Source organism: Aethina tumida, chromosome 1 (assembly GCF_024364675.1).
Source record: "Aethina tumida isolate Nest 87 chromosome 1, icAetTumi1.1, whole genome shotgun sequence".
Taxonomy (NCBI): domain Eukaryota; kingdom Metazoa; phylum Arthropoda; class Insecta; order Coleoptera; family Nitidulidae; genus Aethina; species Aethina tumida.
In genome coordinates this window covers 54,925,863-54,951,072 of record NC_065435.1, presented here as the reverse complement: position 1 = coordinate 54,951,072, position 25,210 = coordinate 54,925,863, and the positions used below count along the sequence as shown (strand labels likewise).

The following is a 25,210-nucleotide window of genomic DNA, read 5'->3' as shown; positions in this document are numbered from 1 at the left end:
ACTTAAGAAATTTAAATATTAAAAAAACAGTTAAAGTTACTTCTAGTAAAACCGAAATTGAAATTTTGTTCAAAATAAATTAAAAAAGTAGTTCAAGTCGACTTATAATTGCTATGAAAATTTCAAATCAATACCTTTTCCGTTCTTCATAAGTTTCTTAGGTGAATCATCCTGTATATATTTTAAAAAAATAGTTTATTTATTTATTTACTTCTTAATAAATCTCTAAATAGAAAAAACTGTTTAGTTTAGTTAGATACAGAATTTCAGTTAGAAGAAAACGTTTTATTGTATTTATCCGCTTTATGATAATATCCATTACTTTCATTTTTTTGGGTATATGTATATACCCATCTGCACTGATATGAATCAGTGAAGTCTATATACCCAGTAAATAATACTTTGGTTACTTATGTTATTCAAATACTTAATTATGTATATTATCAATAATTAAAAAATATATATAATATATAAAAATATAAAATATATAAGATATTTCAAAGAGTCAGTTGTATTTAGATAATATAATTTATTTAATGAACAATGAAATCTGAATATAATATCAAAATATTTAAAACACCCATTTATTTTTATATTATTTCTCTGTTAATCTTTTTAAAATTTAATATTTATTGTAAGTTAAACTTAGATCAATATGAGAAGAAAAGGAGGGAATCTCAGAAAAAAGCTATGAACTTGAATGATATTTATTCGCTTTAGGATAATACCGATTATACTTATTTCTTGGGTGTATAAAATCAGTTTGAGTAAATATCGGGTATTTACAGTTTTTTATCTACCCACCTATCAGACATTTACCTCACTGCTAACACTAATATTAACCAGTGACGCCAATATACTAAGTAAATAAAATTTTTGGTATTAATCCGAATACATTATCGGTATTTACCAAAAAAATTGGAAATGCACACATTTGTTTATGTATCCATCTATGCATTTGTCTATCAGTACCATCAATATCAGTATATTAACATATTTTGGCACGTACAGAAACAGAATACCACAAACAATCTTTATTAGCAACGATTGAAACGCATTTTGAACATTTTATCAAATTATTCGTCAGAGTCAGATTAAAGGGAGGCAAGGTAATCGTCCGCGAAATCCGAACGAGTTCCAATCACTCCCGATCCGTGACACGATGCGGGTCCTAAGAAATTTTTCATTTGCTTTGTGTCGCCCGTACGAAATTAAAAATTCTCATAGTGTAACGGGGCCCGGCTTCCCAGAGCGATTCTGTGGTCCAGCGCGGACCTTTGACCCACAACCATCCCAACCCTTCACCCATCCGAGCACCACGGACCGTCCGTCCCCCTGGACTTCAACCTGTTTCAATCCCGGGAATTTCGTATATGCAAATGCAAGCGCTATCATGACCGGTCCTGCATAATTTAACTGAACGCAGCTGTCCGAATGCAACTGACGAATTAACGAATTAATTTTTTATCTACGAGCCCACAAAAATTGACGATGCGACGTTATTAAATCATATTCGGACTGCTTCGTTCGGATGATGGAGCGTTTTAGCGTGGAGTTCGGGGCAAGGAGATTACGGGGTTCTATCCAGTTGGAGGCTTCAACTTGGAGGTTGGGGGATTTAATGCTGCTCGAATATTGACAACAGAATCCGAAGCCACTTCGCTAATTGTGAATTTATGACAATCGATTATAAACTCGCCGTATTCGGTTCACAATTATCGATTTTATGATTCTAAATGTCGAATCTTTTCTATATAGGTAACTAGATCCATTACTTTACATTTAAACTACTTTTAGCAACTGAAGTTACACAGTTGCACACACAGGATGCTTTTTTGAGTAAACCTTACCAAAGAAGTTAATGAAGAGTTATTAACTATTTGGTACCTTAAAGTTGATGAGGTGTAATATCGGGTATGCGATAGTATTGTAATCTGTTTAATTTTTTCTTGATGTATCATAATAAAGATACATAATTATTCATGCGATGAATACATTGAATGAGTTGTAAAAGAATGATTGAAATTTTTTAGATTTTCTTGTCTTATTCGAAAATAAATCAATAATATAATGGGATTATTGAAATATTCATTGGTAGATCTCGAATGACCAGTTTTCTATGTGTGACATTGAAGTTTAATCAACGTTATGGAAACAGGTTGATAAATAAGCGGGGACTGCTCTCGCCGAGATAAAAAGGGTTTCTCGTGAGGGGTTAAAGTTCACCACCGGACATTCTGGACCAGTATAAAAAGTCCCGGAGAGCCCGGAGATAAATTATCGAACAGATAAAAAATATCTGTTACCTATTTGTGGGAAAAAAAGAAAAGGTAAAAAACTGTCCCTTGTTTCAAAATGTCTAATTTAATATTATGGTATTACGTATAAAATGAGAAAACAATCAAGTTATTATATAATACATAAACAACAGAATGTTTTAAAATATATTGCTCATCAAATATCTATAAAAAGTTATTTTTGAAAAGTATTTTTACTAAATTTACTAAATTTAATTTACTTTTTTATTTTAAAATTAAAAATTCTGTGACTTAAGAATAAAATAGGATAGTGTTTTATTTATTTTTTAATACCACACAAAAAATATTTTGTATTTTGTAATATAAAAAATTCATCTATTGATCGATCTTAACAAATTTCCCACAATAAATTATCTAATAAAGACGCAAAAATAAAAATAAATAAATAAACAATTTTTTATTGTCAACGTTTAACATATCTTCTAATACTTTAAATAAATTGATTTAATTAATTATTGTGTACACATTACCTCCAACTTTTAGCAGCCCTCAATGAATTTGTTTAATTCAAATTAAAGTGATTAAAGATAAAACGAAAAAAAAAAAAAATAAAAAAATAATAAAATTAAATTAATAAATATACACAAATATATATTAATTAACCGTTTTCGAATTATAATTCAAATTCTGTTATTATTAATTATTATACAATATCTTACTTTTTAGGAATATAGATGGATGTTTTATAGAAATAATTTTATAACCCAAAAATTTGTAATCATTTGAAGTTTATAAAAATTAATACATTGTATATAAAAATATATTAATTAGTTGTGCGATTTTATTATTATCATTTTATCTTAAATAGATTTATACAAAAACGTAGTTTTCTATGTTTTTGACTCCAATTAATTAATTTAATTTAAATTACAATAAATTACTTATTAAGATCTAAAAAAAATAAAAAAAAAAACATAAAAAGATATTAAAATTAATAAATTATATTATTAATAATTATTATTAATATTATTATATTACGTATTTATGAATTTATATGTATGTTTATTATTTTGTAACTTTAAAACTTAATATAAAAATATTTTGTTAAGTAAGTACAGTAATATAAATTTAATTTATAAAGATGGGTATTTAATAGAAATATTTTAATAATCCAAAAAATTGTATTCATTTGCATAAGTTTATAAAAATCAATTCAATTCATCAATTTTTTAAACAGATTTATTATAATTTATATTATAATAAATTACTTGCTAAAGGTAGATCTAACAATAAATAAATAAATACAAAAGATATTAAAATTAATAATTTCTACATAAAAATGTATTAATCATTGTTTCCTGAATTGATGGGTGTTTAATAGAAATATTTTAATAATACAAAAAATAGTAGTCATTTTCACAAGTTTATAAAAATCAGTAAATTATATTTAAAAATATAATAATTTAATAATAATATTTTATTATTATTAACTTACGTATAATTTTTAAATTTATACAAAAATTAATGTGGTTCAATTTCACTTTCGATTAAATTACCATAAATTACTTACTAAAGGTAGATATAAAAATAAAAAAATATAATAAAATTAACAAATTGTACATAAAAATATATTAATTAATTGTTTCTTGAATTGTTATTATTATTAATATTATTATATGTTTATTATTTTAGATTTAAGAATCTTTAAAATTTAAAAATATATTGTTAAGTAAATTTCTGTAATATATGTTACACTTAATTAATAAAAATAGACGTTTAATTGGAATATTTTAAAATTACAAAATTATGTAGCTTATAAACTAATAAATTATAGACAAAATATATTAATCAGTTATTTTTTCATACTGTTGGTGTGATATTTATATTTATTATTATTTATTTTCAATGTTTAAATAGATTTATATAAAAAAATAGTGTTATTATACATTTAATTAATATTACTGTGTATTAATTTCCTCACCTATTGACTTGAATTTAGAAATAATAATAATAATAATAATAATAAATTCTAGTCAAAAATAAATATTAATTAAGTTTTTCTGTTTTATCAATATTAATTTTTATAAAATATTAAAGATGCTTAAAAATATATTTAAGTAATTATATTTCTGTTTATTTATTTGTAATTAGCAGAAAATATTTAATTATTGAATTATTCTATCGATTAATAAAATGGACGTATAATTAAAATATTTTGTTAACTCGAAAATGATTTTGAAGTTAACAAAAGTAATATATAAATAATCTTAATAAGTTTTAATAACATTTAAAATATTAGTTAAAATAATCGTTAAACAAGGGTTAAAATTTTTAATGACCATCAATCTGTTTGTTTTGTCAAAATATAAATATAAACAACACCAAAGTTTGGTTTAATCGAGAAATAAAAACTTTGGTGTTTAAATATTTTTATCAGTCCCTTGCACGTTGCAGAAAATGATGACACAGAATTATGTGATATTTAGCATAACACTGGTTATTAAACGTCCTGCCAACAATATCGATAGGTCCGCACATCAATTATTGTTTGTTATAAAATCAAGTGCGAAAAGACATTGGCGCCGACCGTATCAGCTGGCAAGTCTGGCCGATTGTGGACGCGGTGCCGTTCCTCAGCGTTAGCAGTCCACCGTCTACCGTGCCGGCCGCGATATCTTAATGCGTCCGCGGCCGCGATAAAAACGGCCACCCGAAACGGGAAAAATCGCACACGCCTGAGGAGACACGACCGCGGGCTACCCGCCGACGGAACGCCGTCTCTTCAGCGTGTGTGTGTGTGTGTACATCGGGGGGCCATCGGTCCGCGGACCGCGGGGCCCGTGCACGGGACGCAATTAGTCAGGGAGCGACAGCGCGCGAGACCGCAAACGCTTATCGGCGCCCACTTCAATCCTCGCATGGGCCAGTTTTGTGTGTGTGCGAAAACGCGACAGCCGAAGAGGGGATACGGGCATCCACGGTGTCCCGTCGCCGACGATCCTTAGTACGGGACAGCCCGCCACACAGTCGACAACCCCATCCGTGTGCCTCTCTCACTCTCTCTCTCTCTTACGCCGAGCCGCCGTCCTCGTTCGGTGCCGCTCTACGCTCCCCAACGCACACGTTCTGTCGCGGAGCGTCGGGCCGCGCGCGACCCTTTTTTCTTCGTTCCGTTTTCGGCGGTGTTTACGTCGCACCGTTTTGCGGCACGCACAACTTGGTGATCCGTACCGCCGACACGGCCTGACGGACGTACGAGCGGCTTATTTGGTTTTTGGAGGTGTCATTCAACAGGTTGTTACGTTGGTTGGTGATGATAGTTCGGCAGTGATATGTCTTCCTCGTTGATGGCCGACAAAGGTTTACGTGCCAGGATGGACCGCGAACATCACGTCACGCCAAAGCCGATGAAGAAGGCGCCGAAACGTAAGACTGGACCGAAGCTGTCCAAAGCTGAGCAAAACAACAACGTGAAGCGTCAACGGATGACGATGGACAATAAGGACGACATGCTGGCTACGTACCAGCCGTGGGTGATCCAAACGTACGGCGATCTGGCTAAAACTAAGACGATCACATTGAAGAAGTACGCGAGGATTTTACGCACGCTTAGGGGTGACGAGGTGGTCAGTGCTGACAATAGTAAATTTCGGTTTTGGGTGAAGGCGAAGGGTTTTTGTGTGGGACAGCCTGTGGGCTATGAAGCCAAACCCGCCGACGCAATAGTGGGCAGGTACAGCGTTTGCGACATGGATGATGGGATTCCGGTGGCCAACGAGAAGTTGTCAGGATCGGCGAAGGATCCACCGCTTTATGTACCAAATGCACCCTTCAAGGTTCATACTATTTTTACTTATCTTTGTTTACTTTTGTCAATCTGGCTGGTATCACCAAAGTTTCTAGTTTGAGGCGGTGGAACGCATGCGTACTGTACTTGATGGTGGATTGTTTTGTTGGTTATGAGTCGATCAACTCCGTGATTGTAAATAGTTTTAATTGGTACAGTCACGAACTTCTTTTTCTTCTGTTTACTTCGAAGTAAACACCAATTTTTAATAAGACATCAGCAGTTCCTGTCTACATGGTTCAACATTCTTTGACTTCAAATTCTTTAATAGTTTGTCTTTAGCTGATAGCAATTTTACAAACAACTTTTAATATGAAATATTTCGTAGTTTTTCATATCAAATATATGAAATATATAAATCACATATTGTACGATTTATGTTTGAAGAAGTGAAAATTAATAAACCTTCCTGAGATTACCACTTCTAAATGTTTAATTATTTTAATTAAACGCCCTTTATTAAATATGAATAAGTAAATTAATAAATACCACAGATACCTTGCAAAGTATTAATATAACTCATAAATAAATAAATTTTATCATTATGAATGCTCAAAATGGGGTGGGAGGGATCTGGCAAAATGTCACCAAATACCTGAAATCTGAACGTATTAAATAAAATTATAGAATACATCTTAGTAGAAGGAAGAGGATGGTACCACCAATTTTCACCAAAAGAAGGAAGGAGGTTCAAAACACATCACGTCCCGTTACTCAACTTAGACACTTCCTCCTCCAAATTTGTCATTTTTGTAGACAAAAAATATGACCCGATACTATGCGTGTTCCAAATGACGTACGATGAAGAAATTACTAATTTAAAACGTTACCGTTTACATCTCAAAAAACAAACTAATTTCTTCATTGTCACATTTATTAATCGCATTTACACGTGGAAATTATTAACAATAGCATGTTTTCTGCCACCCACATTTTTCAAAAGTCTTACCCCTCAATAATTAGACCATTACGACAATTTAACGCGCGAGCGGCCCATTAAATAAAATACTTACCTGAGTCCTCTCTCTCTCGAGCGGCTTCTTGTCCGCACACATAACCAAGTAACACCTGTTAAAGGGTGGCAGGCCTCATGTCGAACCGAAACACGGACATTAACATACGCCCAGAGCGGAAGAACGGTGCACGGTCAGGTAAAAAGTCATTTCGTTTTTTTGTTTTTTTTTTATCGACGAGTCGATGCGGTGCCTTTCATCCTGTGTTTGTGTTTACGTTTTTTTTTTCGTTACGAGTTTTTGGGTGGTGCTCGTGGTGGTGGTGATAGGTCGTATTTTTTTTGGTGGTTTCAATGAAATTAAATTCGTGGTGAAATGAATTGGATTCGTCGTTGATTTTGACAAACGGTGACTAACACGTGTGTCTCGTCGCATACCTTTGAACAAGTCTTAATGAATTAATTTTACTTATTTGGTTATTGTTTAGTTAATTAATAATATAAAGGGTTTTCAGATGTGGTTGCACCACCTTGTATGCGTACATTTCTGAAGCAAAAGGGGATATACAAATTAAACAAAAAAAAATTAGTTTCAATAGGAGAAGGGCTAGAAGCTATCAAAGAGGAATGGGCCTCAGTGCCAATGATGATAAAGTACATTACCAGTTGGACATCTATCTAAAAATTCTTTAAAAACAAAACCTACTTTACCACTGCCCCCTGGTTATTGTCCAAAAGCACATTCTTGTTGGAATTATAATTTCAATTAGCTCTTCAGTTATTGAAGCTATAGCATTTTTATTATATTTTAAATATATATATTTCCACATTTGCTTGTTTAACGTTGGTTGTACTATTTATATATTAATTTAGATATTGTCATTTATAAATTATTAATCAAAATCAAATGGCAATAAAATGATTTAAGTCCTCATCCGTATTTTATAGACTAACAAACTTATTTCATAGTGTAAAGTTTATATTCAATTAAAAATTATAATACCTAGTTTTATTTGTTATTATAAATTGTTCGAACTATGAAAAATTTATTTTAAACTAGTTCTTATATGATCAAATTATTATCACTACATATTACAAATTAAAGTTCCCCACAGTGTTCTTCTCTCGTCCTGCCTGCATATGCTAATCTGGATAGCTACTGTCAGACTGTTGAAACGGTTTTCACTAATACATAGAGTAATTCACGAGTAAGGTTTATGTGTATATATAATTTATAAATATTTCATGCAAATTACGATAATGTTTGTGAATCACGTAGGAAAAAACGTGGCTTTTGGAGCTTTCTCGACGTGTCCTGTTTATATCGTTTAAGATTAAAACTGAAAGGAACAAATTAAATACACGATAAAAAATATCAGTCTAAGTGAGTCGTTTGGTTAATGAAATCGACAAATTTAGTTTTTACAAGTGTTTGCCAGACTAGCACTTGTACCGTGAGAAAAAGAGCTTTTTTTAATTATTTTTACTAATAATCGGTTAAAACGATTTTATGAAATAATTTAATATTTTTTGATCTTTTTTTAGTTCTAATTATCATAAATATATTTTTTATTAATTTATTAATTAATTTTTTTTAATATTTTTTTCGTCCTACGATTAAATAATACACTAATTAAAATTAATTGTACATGTTAACTGATGTACAAAAAATAATTTAATTATTAAATTTTGAGATATTTTCAATTTGTTTTTAAAACAAGCTACACAAAAAATAATTAATATATAATTAATATGATCTTTTCAATTTCATTCTCATGAAGTACACAAAATAATATAAACATATTTCTTTAAATAATTTCAGTTTTCCTAATCTAACTTAAATAAAAAAAGTAATATACTTTATATAATTTGCAAAAGAAATTTGAAAGTATAATAGAACATTTCAATAGGAATAAATTGCAGTTCAATATTTATAAATTACATTCTTACTTCAAAATAATATAATGAAAAAATGATTTTTCTATTTTTTATTAAATTAGAGGCTTCATAATTCTTTTAAAATAACAAAATTTTATTTAATAAATTGGAATATAAATAATTATTTTTAATATCGAAGAATTAAATAATATATTGAAGTTGAAAAATAGTTTTGATTCTTATATTCTATTCTGGGTGCTTAATAATTTTTAAAAATTTTATGCTATATGAAATAGCAAGAAATTATTTTAAATTTTTTCTAGAATTTTAGAAAATATTCGGTAACAGCAAACCAATCTACTTGTATATTCAAAATTCGAAAAAATAAGGAATCAAATTTTGAATTCATCAGAGACAATTTTATTTATGCCAAATTAATGATGATTTATAAAAACATGTTACTATTTGCCATAATTTGTTATATCATTAATAATATTAATAATATTAATATATAATTAATATGATCTTTTCAATTTCATTCTCATAAAGTACACAAAATAATATAAACATATTTCTTTAAATAATTTCAGATTTCTTAACCTAACTTAAATAGTAAAGGTAATATTCTTTATATAATTTGCAAAAGAAATTTGAACGTATAACAGAACATTTCAATAGGAATAAATTGTAGTTAAATATTTATAAATTACATTCTTACTTCAAAATATTCAAATATAATGAAAAAATGATTTTTCTATTTTTTATTACATTAGAAGCTTCATAATTATTTTAAAATAACAAAATTTTATTTTATAAATTTGTATATAAATATTTATTTTTAATATCGATGAAGAATGTTGAAAAATAATTTTGATTCTTATATTCTATTCTGGATGCTTAGTAAGTTTTAAAAATCTTATGCTATATAAAATTGTCTTTTAAATTATTTTAAATGATAATAGATTCATTTTTCTAGAAGTTTAGAAAATATTCGGTAACAGCAAACCAGTCTACTTGTATATTCAAAATTGGATAAAGATAATGAATCAAAATTCATCAGAGACAATTTTATTTATGCCAAATTAATGATGATTTATAAAAACATGTTATTATTTGCCATAATTTGTTATATCCATTTCAGGAAACAAATTTTGAAATTCTCTCGAATTATATTAAGTGTATAATTCTTTTTTTAATATTAATGTTATATAAAAATTTTACAATTAAATTAGTACTTGAAATGTATTAAATAAATTTAATTTAATTAGTTTTATAGTTTCTAAAATTATGTCAATTATTGTAAATCTGTTTTCGTTTCGTATCGGATATGCCTTTTTTCGTTAAAATTAAAGTGCGGGTCATTTCGGGGCCCTCGGTCCGTCCCTGCCGCGCGGCGTCCTCGCAACATGGCTTTGACGGCGGCAAGAGTACGTGATCCGGGACCACTTATCGCCGGCGGTCCGTGTATCGCTCCGTGCCGTGACTGTTCAGCGGACGGATCCCGACCCGGTCGGGCATTCGGTCCCCCTTCGCTCGTCCCCCGACGACGCCGAACACACACGCTTTTATGCTCCGCGGCTCGCCCCAAAACGCTCTCTCCGTCTCTCGCTCTGCGCCCGCCGTCACACAAGCCTCACCGAACACCCCCCGCCGCCCACCGCCCGCCTCTATTTACCGCTCTCGCACCGTTCGCCTCTCGTTCCACTTGGACTTTTGCGCTCCAGCCTAAATACCACTTCAGGCGGGCCCCGTATTCGAAGGGAAATTAGAAATTCACACGCGCGAGCACAGGGCTGGAATTGCGCCGCGCCGAAAATGCATTTGTCAACCACCCCACACACACCACCCCCCCGCCGCGCCGGCAAACTTTCCGCCGCAATCACCCCTCTTTTTTTTTGTCCCTTCATTCTGCCAATATTTTTTTGAATCGTTTTATTTATTTTCGGGACAAATAATTAAAAAAAATTATTAGTTCGTTTATTTGTATGTATGGCGTAAGTTATGTTATTTATTATATTATCATATAATTTATATTTGAATAAATATAATAATAAATATCCCATCGAAAAACTTGAATTTTATTTTTGTTAATTTAATTAACAGATATTTTCCTCCCTCGTTTGTATCGGTTAAAAAAAAATATATATTTTTTAATTTTATTAATTTATTTTTTTTATTTATTTTAAAATATTCAAATTAGTTTAGACAATATAAGACAATTTACACGACAAAAGGTGTCTGATAACTGAAATGGAAACTTGATCAACATAATTATTATTAGATTTTATTATTATTTCATTGAAAAAGACAATTGATTCAATTTATCTTATTACAAATCTGATAAAGTCACCACTTTTATCATTAGCTATTAATATCATGATACTAAAAAATCAAAATATCGGAGATTTACTATATATATTAAATTTTTCCGTTTTTAGAAAAAAGGTATTAGTTTTATAATGAATAGAAACGTTAAAATTACGTATCTAAATACATAACACTAAGTACCAACATAAATATCTATACGATTAAAATATTTCTGATAACTGGAATCTTGATTAATAGAATCTATAATAAATTAGAACAATTAGATTCAATTTTTATATACATTATTACAAATCTGATAAAGTTTTCACCATATTTGTCATTAGCGGTTAATATTATGATATTAAAAAAACAAAATATCGAAGATTTACTATACATTATGTATATTAAAAGTTTCTATTTTTGAAAAAAAATTGTTTTATAATGACTAGTACCAACATAAATATCCACACAAGAAAAATATTTCTGGTAACTGTAATAAATAGGAACCTCGGTCAATAGAATCAATAATAAATTTTAATTATTTCATGGAATTAGATTGAATTTTTATTTATCTTATTACAAACCTGATAGTCTTCACTACTTTTGTCATTAGCGATTAATATGATATTAAAAAACTAAAATATTAAGATTTACTATGCATATGTATATTAATTTTCCTATTTTTGGAAAAAAATATTAGTTTTATAATGAGTAGAAATATTAAAATTGTGTATCTAAATACATAACACTATGTAGTACAATCATAAAAATATATCTATAACATAATCAATATAAAAATATTTTATCTATTGATAAAAATTTAATACGAGCCAATGGCAAGTAAGTCATCATCGGATTCTGGAAGACCTGTTCCTTTTACTATATGCCGGTTTAAAAATTTTATGAATTTACAACTATTAAAGTATTATTTCCACAACTGCTAAATTTTTTATAAACCCCTTAAAAAATAATAATTCAAGATATGATGTCACAAATTTTTTAATTTTGACTAATTTTTAACAGGCAGAGAAAAACTTCCACAGCTCATTTTTTTTAAATGTTAATTGTTGGTAACATTTTGAATTTTGACATATTTTTTCGAGATTTTGAATAAAAAAATTATCTGTAACTACGATATAACGATATTTCTGGTAAATTTCGATGGAAATTAAGATTTTTTATAAGTAATTATGTTAAAGCTACCAAATAAGATTGATAATTAACAAGTAAGGTATCTTAATCATTGATAATTTGAAAATTATTAATGTTTAATAATTAATAAATAATAATCGGTTTCAGAATGTAAAATATAATTTTAGGAAACATAAATAAAAAAAATATTAGTTACACTCTATTGTAGAAACTCTGATTATTATAGAAAAATTAAATAGGTAAATTATAATTATTTAATATCAGTTTAGTTTATATTAAACAATCAAGTAACCAATTGTCAAAAATATTTCCCACCAATTAAAAATACATCCATATTCGTTGTAACGTTAAAAATAAAAAAATCTGTGATATTCAAAACGGACATTGTTGCAGTTAAACGCGAATCTGGACTACAATTAAACAATCACAAAATGTCGTTTTCGCGGCGGACAAAAAGTGTCCGGTCCCTTTTGCCGCGGCCAGAAATTTAAATATCCCACACTGCGGGACAGAAATTCGCATCGTACAATGGGCCTGGCGGACGTGGCACGTGAAATGGGTATGCGCTTAATGGCGAAACTGGACCGAAGCTGTTGATTTATACCATTATACACACGCTGCCTCTGCCTGTGCTGCGGGTTCGCCGCCGGAATGGATTTATTCGATGCAGAGTTTCGTAAATCTCCGTCCGATATTAATGCTGCGTAGTGACAAAAAAAGCAAACATTATTATTATTATTATTTTTAATAATTTATAAATATTTTCGTCGAGTTTGGACGTTGAAACGGTCAAATATTAATGTGGACTGAAGAACACTTTTCGTTGTAAGAATACGCATAGATATTTGTAGAAATCGTTGGATTAGAAAAAATACTGTCTTCTATCTGTGTAATACATATTAATAATTAACCTTACCTTAAATATAGTTTTATTATAATTTATGGTTGTTTTGGTCCATTTTGTGTGGCTCCTATTAGTATATAGTCCAGTTTTAATAAACAGAATAATTAAATACCTACATATTATTACAATTAAATGGCTTATAAACATGATTAAATATTTAATTTATCGTAAATATTGGTTATTTAGTTTAACAAATAATTAGTGGCTATTTCCGTAACTCATTAAGTTCTGTTGTACAAAATAAATAGTGGAATTAAAAACGTATATATAGTTAAATAATGTTTAATACTGAGATCTACCAAGAAAATTTTTAATCTTATTGGATCACATTAAAAAATATACAATGAGATCTTAAAAGGCTCCTGATAATATTTGAATGGAACAATATATTGACCTGGAATAAAATCCTTGTAAAATGTTGTCAACCTAACAAAATTTTGCCATAAAGTTGACATGTGCTAAATTGGCAGTATCAACGATATTGGAAGGATAGTCTTGAAGAGATGTCATTAAAAAGGTATTCTCGATTTAATGCTATTTTGTTAGTTCAAATTGGATGCGTAGTTACAGAGTAAAAAAGGATTTGACGTTAGATAAACATAGAAATAAAGTATTCAATGTTGAATAGGAAAAAAATTGATATTTCTACAAAATATAGATATTATACGTGAATATTTACAAAACAGAAGTTCGTTTTAGTATCTCGTTTATTTCTGACATGTTGATTGTGTTTATAATAGTTATCAGAGGGTTATCAACGTATATCATCAAGTGTATATCCAAACTCAAATATTTTTTCCGATTATGAAATTTTACCGGAGAGACATGCAATAACTATTCCAATATTTAAAACCGTGCACTAAATTCAAATGATAGTAGTTAAAAATTCCAGTTATTTTTTGAGTATATTACCTGAAACCTTTTTTCCAGGCTGAAAGCAATTTCCTAGTGAGGCAGTTTAATAATAATGGTCCCGCCAATAACCTCACCTTAATTCGACCGTTTTTTTCGTCCCGGTCCACCGTTAAAATTCTGTGCTAGTCCGTCCCAGGCGGATCACCAACCGCGAAATCTGCAACGGGACATAAAACGCTCATAAACCGAGCATAAAATAAACAATCAGCATCAAGCCGGCGATAAACCGAGGCTCCGCCAACAGAAACGGTGACGAACGTCCGGAGGAAAGTTATAATCATGTTCCGCATGGTTATAACCACGTGGGTTCGCGAAATACGAGAGTGGTTTCGGGTCGAATATAAATGTCGGCGGCGAAAATGAACTAAAACAATGTTGGGGAAAAAAACCGTTTATTAGATTATATAAATAAATAAATAAAAATCATTATTTTCAATACAACTGAAATGGGAGTTGGTTTATGTTTTCCTGTACTGATCAATATGTATATTATGTAATTTAAACAATAAAATATATTTAAAACAATTACAAAACAAGTGGTTTTTTTAACATATTTGTTCCGATTAAACTGGTTGAAATAAATCGTTTAACAGATTTACAGAATTATTTAAATAAAAGAAATATTAATATACTGTTTTAATTCTGTCACTTATGGCAAATGGTATATCACAAAAATTGTCATAATATATTAGTTACTAACACATACCTCAAAAGAATTTTTTGGGGAGAGTATATAGTTTTTCTTGAAACTATAGTAATTTTAATTTTTTACTGTTTAATTTTAGACATTTGGTTTCACTGGTAATATAAATTAAACTGTATTGATTTATATAATAATCTCCCAAAATAAATTTTAAAATTAGGATATTAAATTACTTTTATGTATGTGTATATTGAATAACACGTTAAGAGTTATTGATTAAACATGTTAACACCAAAAATACCCTAAATCTTTTAATAAAATAATCTGCTAGTAGTAAAAAATATATTGGAGACTCTATTTTAGTAATCCGACTACATAATTGAATTAATTGACGAAGAGCAGTTTATAACATTTCATAAAATTGAGTAAAATCCCTCTCCCAGGAAATCTGGAAATATGTCGAGACATTTGACTTGGCGCCCAACAGTATGTGGCTGACAAACTGTCACGTGTCGAAACTGCTGTAAAACGCGGGTGTTAACGCAAAATTTCCTACATCAGTATCAGTCAGATGCAAAACACATCAACCATTTAAATAGCCGTAAATGTTCATCGAAGTACGAGAACAATATTAAAGTGATGTGTCTTATGTAAAAATTGATCGTGAACTTTAGCATAAAGTTTTTCAACATTAAAAATTCATAGGGGCTCTGCAAATATGTGTTCTAAAATTCACTGTTGTTAATTTTTTTATTCACTTGTACTATGAATGTTTTTATTTATTAAAAAACGTACATACATATTATTTCATTCATTTTAATAAGCACTCATAATAAATATATGTTAGTATGGCCCAAAAAAACGACTATTTTTTAATTTTTTAACCGGCTGAATAATTAGTTGCTAGGGTGTGCAAAGAAGAGCTCTTAATTTTGATAGGAAGGTCTTCCTCATCTTACAAAAAAGATATCTTACAATTTTTTCAGGTCAAAGTTTGTGGAATTTAACAAAAATTTCTATTTTACTTCTAAATAATTTTAAATTTCTCCATTGAATATTGAGATAACTCATTTTAGCTTTTTTATTTAAGAAATATCATTGATTATATCAGTAAAAAAAGTAAATATATTAAAACTCAGGTGTTAATTATTTGGTTATTGTTATATAGACACAGGAACTCCTAAAAGTATGTACTAGATTCTCAAATTGCCTAGACAAAAAATATTAAGTTATAAATTTTGTGGAAAAATATTGAGTTACATTGTAAATAAACCTATTAAATCACGATACTAAATTGTGATAAGAGCAAAATTATGAAAAGTAATTGATTAGAAAGAAATATATTTCGAAACAAAAGATCAGACATAACATAGAAACTGTTATTCTATCAAAATAAACTCAAATTTTTATGAATATTTACAAAATTCATGACTTAAATGGATTCGATTGCGAATATCTTTTAAATGGTTAGAGTTATCGATTTTCTACAAAAATATAGACATTTTATAATATTTACTTATCCACGAGTTATAAAGTTTAGAAGTAAAAACGAAAGTTTTGTTAGATTCTTCAAACTTTGTCCTCCGATATCTTCTAAACTGTAAGAGTCATGAAAAACGATACCTTTTTTGTATAGTGTTGAATTTCCTAAATAAAAATTTTCTGTACGATCAAGTAATGACGAGATATGGATTTTGCCATATGGGAAACTGAAATGAGGAGGACCTTCCTATTAAAATTCTTCTTTGGAAAGCATTTTTTAAATCTGAAATCAATTTTTACAGCTATGTAAATTGTTAGCACTTATTAAAAATCTTATTAATATTGAACAATATTGATGAAATGTATCTATAAAACGGTTATTTTATTGAATTCATGTTGCCAACCTCAACAAACAGACAAAAATTCGTTTTTGGATTTTTAAAAGCGGAAAGCACACAGTTATTTATTTGGGTACGTAATTAGCACATAATTCCAAATTGTATTAATTTGAAATTGTCAAATGCCTGGTCTGTGTCGTGTCCAGTACCAATAAAATTTGACCACAAATTTATTCATTAGTTAAATAATTTGCACATAATTCTGAACCAGACTGCGTCCAATTTGAGGGGCACCTCGATAAACTTAAAATTGATTTAAAAGAACTGAAATATAAATCTAGTTGTAACACTATACATACGTGTATGTATATTATACGGCTAATGTGCACACTTGACTAGTTCATAAACTACCTGAATAACTTATAAACTAACTAAACTGTTAGTTATTTTGATAGAAGACGCAATTTCGTCTAAATTAGCGATTAGTTTATAAACTAGCCAAGGATCTCGGCTAATGTAGTTGAAATAATTGAGAAATCTAAAATAGCCAAGATAATTTGCCCTATATGAAAATCATAATTATTGATATCATCAAATAATCAACAATTTTACAACATAATAAATATATTATGTATTTATTGATGTTCAGTTATATTTAATTTTTAATTAACAAACACAAAATAGAAAAAAAGAGAAGATATGTTCATACTTTTTAGCTTACATATTTTTTGGCATTATTTCATACCTTACTATATTACTAGAAATTTTAATTTGTTAAACTGTTGCTAAAATATTGATACCGTGTGAAATTATATTTGCTATATTAGTCACATCTTAGATAGTATCAAAAATATCCAGCCTTTTAGATTTCTTAATTATTTGCAGCTACATTACTGGAGATTCTTGGTTAGTTTGTAAATTAACTGCTAATTTAAATGAAATCTTGCGTTTTTAACAGATAATGAGTTGGTGAGTTTATAAACTATTCTGTTAGTTTATGAACTAGCCAAGTTTGCACTCCATATATTGTGTAGTCAATGAATTAAACTTATTATTTTAATTATTTAGCATATTTTTAAAGATTCCAAAACACAAAATAAAATTTATAATATTCATTTTCTCAATGAATTTCAAAACAATAATTATAATTTTAATTAATTTTTGCAATAAATTTAAAAGCAATAATTATAATTTGTTGTTATAATTGTTGACAATTTAATGTTTGTTTTAATATGTATTTTTCATATAATTCATATTTCACATAAAAAAATAAAATAAAACAGTAGTAAGAAAGTGCCTTATTTAATTTTAAATCAAATTAAGAAAAATTCTAGTTTATGTTAATTCTTTAAAATAACTTCCTGAACCAAATCAACATTTGAGCGCTCCTTAAAACAATTTTACACGTATTTTCAATAAAAATACTGCACATAATAATTATCAAAACAAAGTCCTCAAAGCATATAATAATATTTTCCTGCGTGCAAAGATTTAGAGAGACATACCCACACTTTAAACGAGCAAGTAGAACTAGGTATAAGGGAAAAGGGGAGCGAAACTGGTGGGCACCTAACAAAATAACATTTCAATTATACCCTAATTCGTCGGTCACGTGACTCCCGCTGTCTCCTTAGAACCGACAATAAATCCGGCGTGGGTACTGTTTTTTTAGGCATCGAGGGCGGCGGCGGCGGCGGCGACGGGCAAACGCAGGCGAAAAACGAGAAATAAAAAAAAACCCAACAAAACGAATAAATCTTGATTTCGGCGGGCGGGAAATCGTAGTGGGAAGAGCGGGCGGTCGCGGCGCCGCGGCGCAGCCGTATCCACCGTCTGCGTGATTTACGATCGGTTAATTAATAATCGGCGGACGTGGGGCCGCTCGGCGAAAGAATGTTATCGCGGGAAGGGGCCGCCGAAAATAATGAATCGCTGTTTTATTTAACGCGCCCGTACGTACGTTCGTACGTACACGTATTTCACCCGGTGCCGGGACCACGGCCGGGGCCGTCCGCGGCGTCGGGACGTGTTGCGAAACAAAAGCGCAATGTTAAATTGCGCGTCGGGCCGACTTGCGATTTCAGAGCACGTGTGCGTTTCATACACACTAATTTAATATCCGATGCGGCGGGAAATATCTCACTGCCGGGATTTCTCTCTCAGCCGCCCGCCGTGCCGTTTTAATGATTCCGTTTTAAGGAAATCTTTCCGCTCGCAATAAAACACTTCGTTTTTTTTTTTTTTTTTGTTTTTTGCTTTTTGCAACTCGCAATCATACATTGTTGGTGCTGAAACGTTAAGTTTTAACTACTTGTAACTGGTACTAAAAACGATGATGGTCACATGGAATAAATTCCTTATTTTAATTATTGTTTAACATGTTTATAAAAATTCTGAAACACGTCAATTTTAGATTATAAAATTATTCCCTTCAATTGATAGTTATGAAGTAGGGACTTCTACTTCTCTGTGCAAAAATGTTGGTGATTTCTAATTTATGGCAACAATTATTAAAAATAAAATAAAATCATAATTATTGTCTTTAAATTTATTGCAAAAAATAAAATTACTCTTCGCATATTTATTGCGAAAATTAAAATAAAAAATTTTTTATTAATGTGTTTTGTGAATGTAAATTTTTTTTTTAAGAATGCTCAGTAACTACAATAAAGTTATGCAATTAGGCTGTTTGTGTATAATAAGTATATCCTTAGCTAATAAACAAAAAACAAAGTTTCATCTAAATTAGTAGTTAGTTTATCGTTAAGAAATCTGAAAGAGTTTTTGTGACTAATATGGAAAGTATTTATTTTTATATCTAATAACTCTAATTTCTAATTAATTTAGTAATAAGTTACGTTTGAGATGAAGTTGTTATAAAAGAGAGAAATACAAATAAGTTTGGAAAACGTTAAATCCTATGTTCAACATAAGGATGTGTAGGTGTAAAGTGTATAAATGTAACTACTATTAAAATGTTTTCTTTTTTATAATAAGAAAATAAAATTGAACATTTACAAGTCGAACTTCGATAACGAATTTTTGATAACTCTAAGCAAATTGGTTGTCAGTGGAAGTTGCTAATTAAATGTGAAGCTAATCTGGAATGGTTTAATCGTAGCTTTTATTCAAAATGAAAATTAAAATCTTTAACCTTTAGTCAGACATAAATAACGGACTCTTTTGCATTAAAATAAAAACTTTACATAATATAATACATAATAATAACAATAATATTGAATGCATTATATTCTACATATTTTAATAGGTTTCAAAATTTTATTTTTGATAAGTAGTTTAATTTAACAGTATATTTTGTAATATATAACTTAAATCGTATTTATATGATAATTATTACTTTCTATGTATGTATTTTATTTAGTAACTTTACGTCTTGATAAATCGATTTTTTTGTGTTAAATCATGGGTTGATAATATTAATTATAACAACTTGTTTAGCTGTATTAAAAATATGAGCTGTACTATTTGAAATGAATTCCAGTATATGTAATATTTATTGTTTCCTCTGTTATTCTTGTTTCCACTGTGCAATTGGGTAATTTTATTCTTTAATGAACTGCGTACATTTTTAGCAATTTTTTACTTTATAACATCTCAATAAGGATGTGTAGGTGTAAAGTATATAAATGTAACTACTCTTAAAATGATCTGTTTTTTTATAATAATAAAATACAATCGAAAATCTACAAGTTGAACTTCGGTAACTCGAATTTTTGATAACTCTAAGTGAATTGGTTGTCAGTGGAAGTAGATTTTGCTAATTAAATGTCTTAAAGACAACACCTACGATGGTAATGCTTATATTTGGCTAATCGCTTCATGTGAGAAAACCTATGTATAAAAATGACGACAAAGTTAATCTGGAATGGTTTAATTGTAGCTTTTGTTCAAATTGAAAATAAAAATCTGTTATTCTTGTTTCCGCTGTGCAACTGGGTAATTTTATTCTTTAATGCGTACATTTTTAGCAATTTTTTACTTTATAATATCTCAATGGTCCGTATCGAGTCAGTCGATGATTTACCTGAGGTCTTTTCCTTGTTATAATTATTTAATAATGGATCGTAGTCAAATAGTAATAAAAATTCAGTTTTACCAAGACCGAGAGAAATAAGTGAAGAGAATTTACAGTTAACTAGGTCAGTCACTTCCTGAATTAATAAATGATTTAAAGAAACAGAAAGTGCTAGCTACGAAAAATATTTAATGAGTTCGAAAAACTTGAAAAATAATCGATAAACAGATAATTCAAATGTCAAAAAACAATGCCTTCTTATCGTGTGCTTAATTAAATCCAACTTGGAGGAAATGGCAGTTGTGAGAAAGAACGTTAGTAGATGGGGGTTTGTTTGGTTAGACCTGTAAAGAAAATCCTGATTTCTACTAAGAATGTGAAGGTCCAATTTCGATTTGGTCAGGATTAGGTCCTCTGAACTACAGAACTATGGCAATGGGTAGTTTTTAATGATGTGCCTACATCTAATTTATTTAAAAAAGACGGACAAAACTTTTCTCATACCCTCTGGGAAATAGGGTTGTAGTTTAATTATTGTATGGGAATGCATCTCTGCTTTCTGATAACCAAATGTCACATAAATTTCATATAAATTTAAACGAAATCTACACAACAAATCAAGAAGCTTGGAAGAATAGAGGTATGTTAGATATTCAGAAATTGGTCTATGCTGAAATTACAAAACACAAATAATATAATAGTATTAAAGCTAAATTAACATTACTCATTTAGGCAATAAAAGTTCCTTTCAAAATTAAAGTTGCTATATTTATGTCCAACTCAATTCAGAAAAATAAATATAATATTTTATAGAATAAGTAAATATTAGTTTTTAGAATAGAGTGTAAAACAACATTGGTAAATTAATATTATTTTAACAGTTGACATTAAGTAAAATAGTTATGGCCATAACAATGGCTATAATAGTGACCACTACTGTATATATTAGCTAAGGACTTCTAGATTAGTAGTTAGTAGTAGCTGAATTATTGATTACACATATGACACCAAAAATTATTCTTCTTAATTATTTCAACCACATTAACCATTTTTGTTATTTCCTGTGTCTACTCATAATTGCGGATGACCCACCCAAACTCTTGTCTTGCCTTGGGACTGTCCAATTTTTGTTTTCACGGCAACGCTGCCCCGCGTCGATTTAATGTGCCAATTTACTGCTGAAACGGTTAAGAATTTCCAGCGCGTGTTTTTTCCGTTTTTTTGTACTTTTGCACGAGGCAAAGTTTTATGATCTAAGAATTCGCGATTTTATGGGGCACTTATTTGAGAGTTTTTGCCACGTCAGAGTCATATTAAAATTTAAAATCGGCCATAAGCACGGGATACTTCGGATGAGGTGATTTAAATTGGAATCGAAAGTAATAATAATAAAATTTTGGCCGTGTAAGTTTATTTTTAATAAACAAACAATGATAAACACCATAAGTTATAAGTAGATAGGAGACAACAAATATGTTGAAAATCTCATAATTTTTTATGATATTTCTAATAAATTATTGCTTAATGATGTGTTTTTCGCACCTGTTAATACGGAAAATTGAAGTCAAATAAGAAACAAATACTTACAGTATTTACTTCATATCAAATCCTGTATTTTATATGTAAATATTTCAAAAACTGTCACTAAGACATTAATTAGATATACGAATGAAGTAAAAAAGACACAACAGTTTTAAAATCCGTTAGACGTCGTAACTAATGTACTTTTCTAATATTTTCCAATGTTTTTCCATAATTATTGCTAAGTACTACTTTTTCCAAAATTATAGAATTCTTTTAAAAATGAATAAAAATGAAATAAGTATGTTACTTATCTTATATTATTTTTTTAAAATATATTAAATTGTAATAATAAATAGTTGTTAAAGTAAAATGTACCATTTTTATTTTATTTGTTCTCATTCTTTTGTTGATACAATCGATGAAGGGAATTGATTAGATCTCGAATTGTGTCTGGACCAATCAATATTTTCTTATCTGAATCTGAATTCGTAATATTTTTTGTTTTGATCCACGGTTACAAATGAAGAAGTAGTCGCTTTGCCGGGGTTGATCGGGTCGGCTTATGTGGAATAACAAATGAACGTGGCAAACGGCGTGCGAGCAATCGGGCTCCCCGATCCGACGTATCAACAGATCGCGTTCACACGACGGTGATAAGACGCACGAATTCGGCATTAGGCCGCGTACAGGGTGGGAATCTCGCGAAAATTGCCGAAATTTTACCGTCGGGCCCCATTTACAAAATTGGCGGATGCGCACCGGAAATTTTCGTGTATCTTCTCGAGTTTATGTTTCATCGATTTCTTGTAGATCTTGTGTGATTTTGGAGTACGGGTTTGTGAATATTTTGATTGTACTTTGTCGTGCTGGCCTGTTCTTTGTTCGACGTTCCAACCTTTGGTGCTGCATTATTTGTTATTCAGGTAGCAAATTAACAATTTTCGTGTTTTGTCCAATGCCGCCTTTCAGCTCCAATCGGTTTTCCTTTTACTTGTTCAGCTCCGGCTTCGATAAAAAGTGGGTGATACGCGTACGAAATTAAAATAGTTGCCTAGATTTTTATGATTAAGTTTTTTAATTTAACAAATGAACTTTTATCGCGGCACAAAAGCGATATGTCCGCGTCCGGACCAGTGCAAGTCGGGCGCAAGTGGGGCCCTAATCGTCCCCAACTATCCCAACAAAACTCCATACAAATTTTCAATTTCGCTCCTCCGGACTCGGATGCCGCTTGATTTGTTCGGGGCCGCAACGGAACGACGGAGAGCGGCGGACCGGCTGAGGGGTCGGTTTCGGATGGGGCGGCGGAGCGGTGTGGGGGTATGGTTGAGGCGGAGAAGCGAAAACAACGGTCAATCCATCTCTGGCGGCGCTCCGAAGTCAAGCGGAGCGGGGCTTTCGCAGCCGGCGGCTGATGACTGAGACCTTGTCACCCACTCCACGGCCCACCGCCGCTTCGCATCGGGACCCCCTGGACGTCCCCGCCCATGGCATCGCTTCGGTCGTCGCTTCGCATAGCAGCCACCGGCCGCTTCCGTTGTTCGGTGTCGGTTCGGGCCCGCGTCCAACTTTAGGCCGGGACAGTTTCGAAAACTTTTACTTCGTCTCGCATAATTTGGAACTCTGTCTCCTTGTATTATGTCGTGCTATTCGCCCGCTCTTTTTTACTCATTATGTCACATTTATTATATTAAAATTTGTAGTTAACAAAAAATTTAAATATCAATTTAGGAGTTTAGAATATTTATTTTATTTCATATTAAATTTCACTTGTTTATACATTTAAACTATGATTATTTTTATCAAAAAAATTCTCATTTTTTATATAATTATAAAAACTATTTCTTGTGTTATGTCGAGTAATTCACCCATCCTTTTACAAATTTTGTTAGAGTTGCATATCAAAAATTAAAAATCAATTTATCAGTTTCGGGAGTTTAAAATAAATGTTTTGTTTAATATTAAATTTCATTTCAAATAAAATGATATACTATTTTTATTTAAACATTTAAATTTAATCTTCCACATTTCATCTAACTTAAGTTTATATTTTATTAAAAAAGTATAAATATCATTCTTTATATTTAGTCTTTCTTTATATTAAATCAAGCAATTCTTCCACTTTTTTACTTTACTCAATATGTCACATTTATTATATTCAATTTAATCATAAAATACATAAATAAATAAAAATCAATTTATCATTTTCAAGAAATTTAAAAAAAGTGTTAGTACAATTAAGTACAATTAAAAATAACTTATGTTATATATTTTATTAAAGTTACCACCATTTCTTATATTACTAGAAAACTCATTCTATTTATCTTCAACAAAAATTTTTAAAAATTATTTATGAGGGAATTTACAAAAATTGGTATACTTATGTTTTTTTTAAAACTAGGATTTTATCAAATAATTATATACAAATTGAGATTTTCATCTATATTAAATTTAAATACAATTAAAAATTTCTGGTATGTTAATATTTTATTAAAAAAGACTTCACTGATTTGAGGTATTTCATATACCTATAATTTGAAAATTTATTTTTAATCGAAGGCCTTGAAAGTAAAATGATTAGAGTGACAAAATAATTATAATAATAATAAGATATTTGACTTTGACACAAGTGGAGTATGAAATCTCAAGAACTAGAGCAAAATTTGCATATCTAAATTGTTTCATAGAGTAAACTAAAATCCGATAAATATCTTGAAATAACTGCTTTGTCACTTAGACCCTTTTACTTCGCAATTTTTTAATAATTTATTATAAGATTATTTTATTTTGTTAGCCGGACAAGCACTATTATTTATTGTTCCTCTGATAATTCAACATGAATTTAGTGTTAAACATTGACATTATCGAAACAAAGAAAATGAATTGGCGGTTTAAGCCTAAGTTCGCGTGTTTAGGCCCCATCGTCATCTCCAAACCGTCACCGAGTCATAGCTGCCGCTTTCTACCACTTAAC

General features: G+C 29.9%; 1 protein-coding gene across 1 annotated transcript in view; it reads left to right on the top strand.

Moving 5' to 3' along the window:
- Positions 1-5,619: 5,619 nt before the first annotated feature.
- The window catches only part of LOC109595608 (nucleolar protein 4), a 207,733-nt gene continuing 188,142 nt past the window's right edge, over positions 5,620-25,210 (top strand). Inside the window, exon 1 of the mRNA XM_049970809.1 lies at positions 5,620-6,094. Within this exon, the coding sequence (XP_049826766.1) occupies positions 5,633-6,094 (462 nt within the window). The 5' untranslated portion in view covers positions 5,620-5,632. The remainder of the gene's footprint in view (positions 6,095-25,210) is intronic.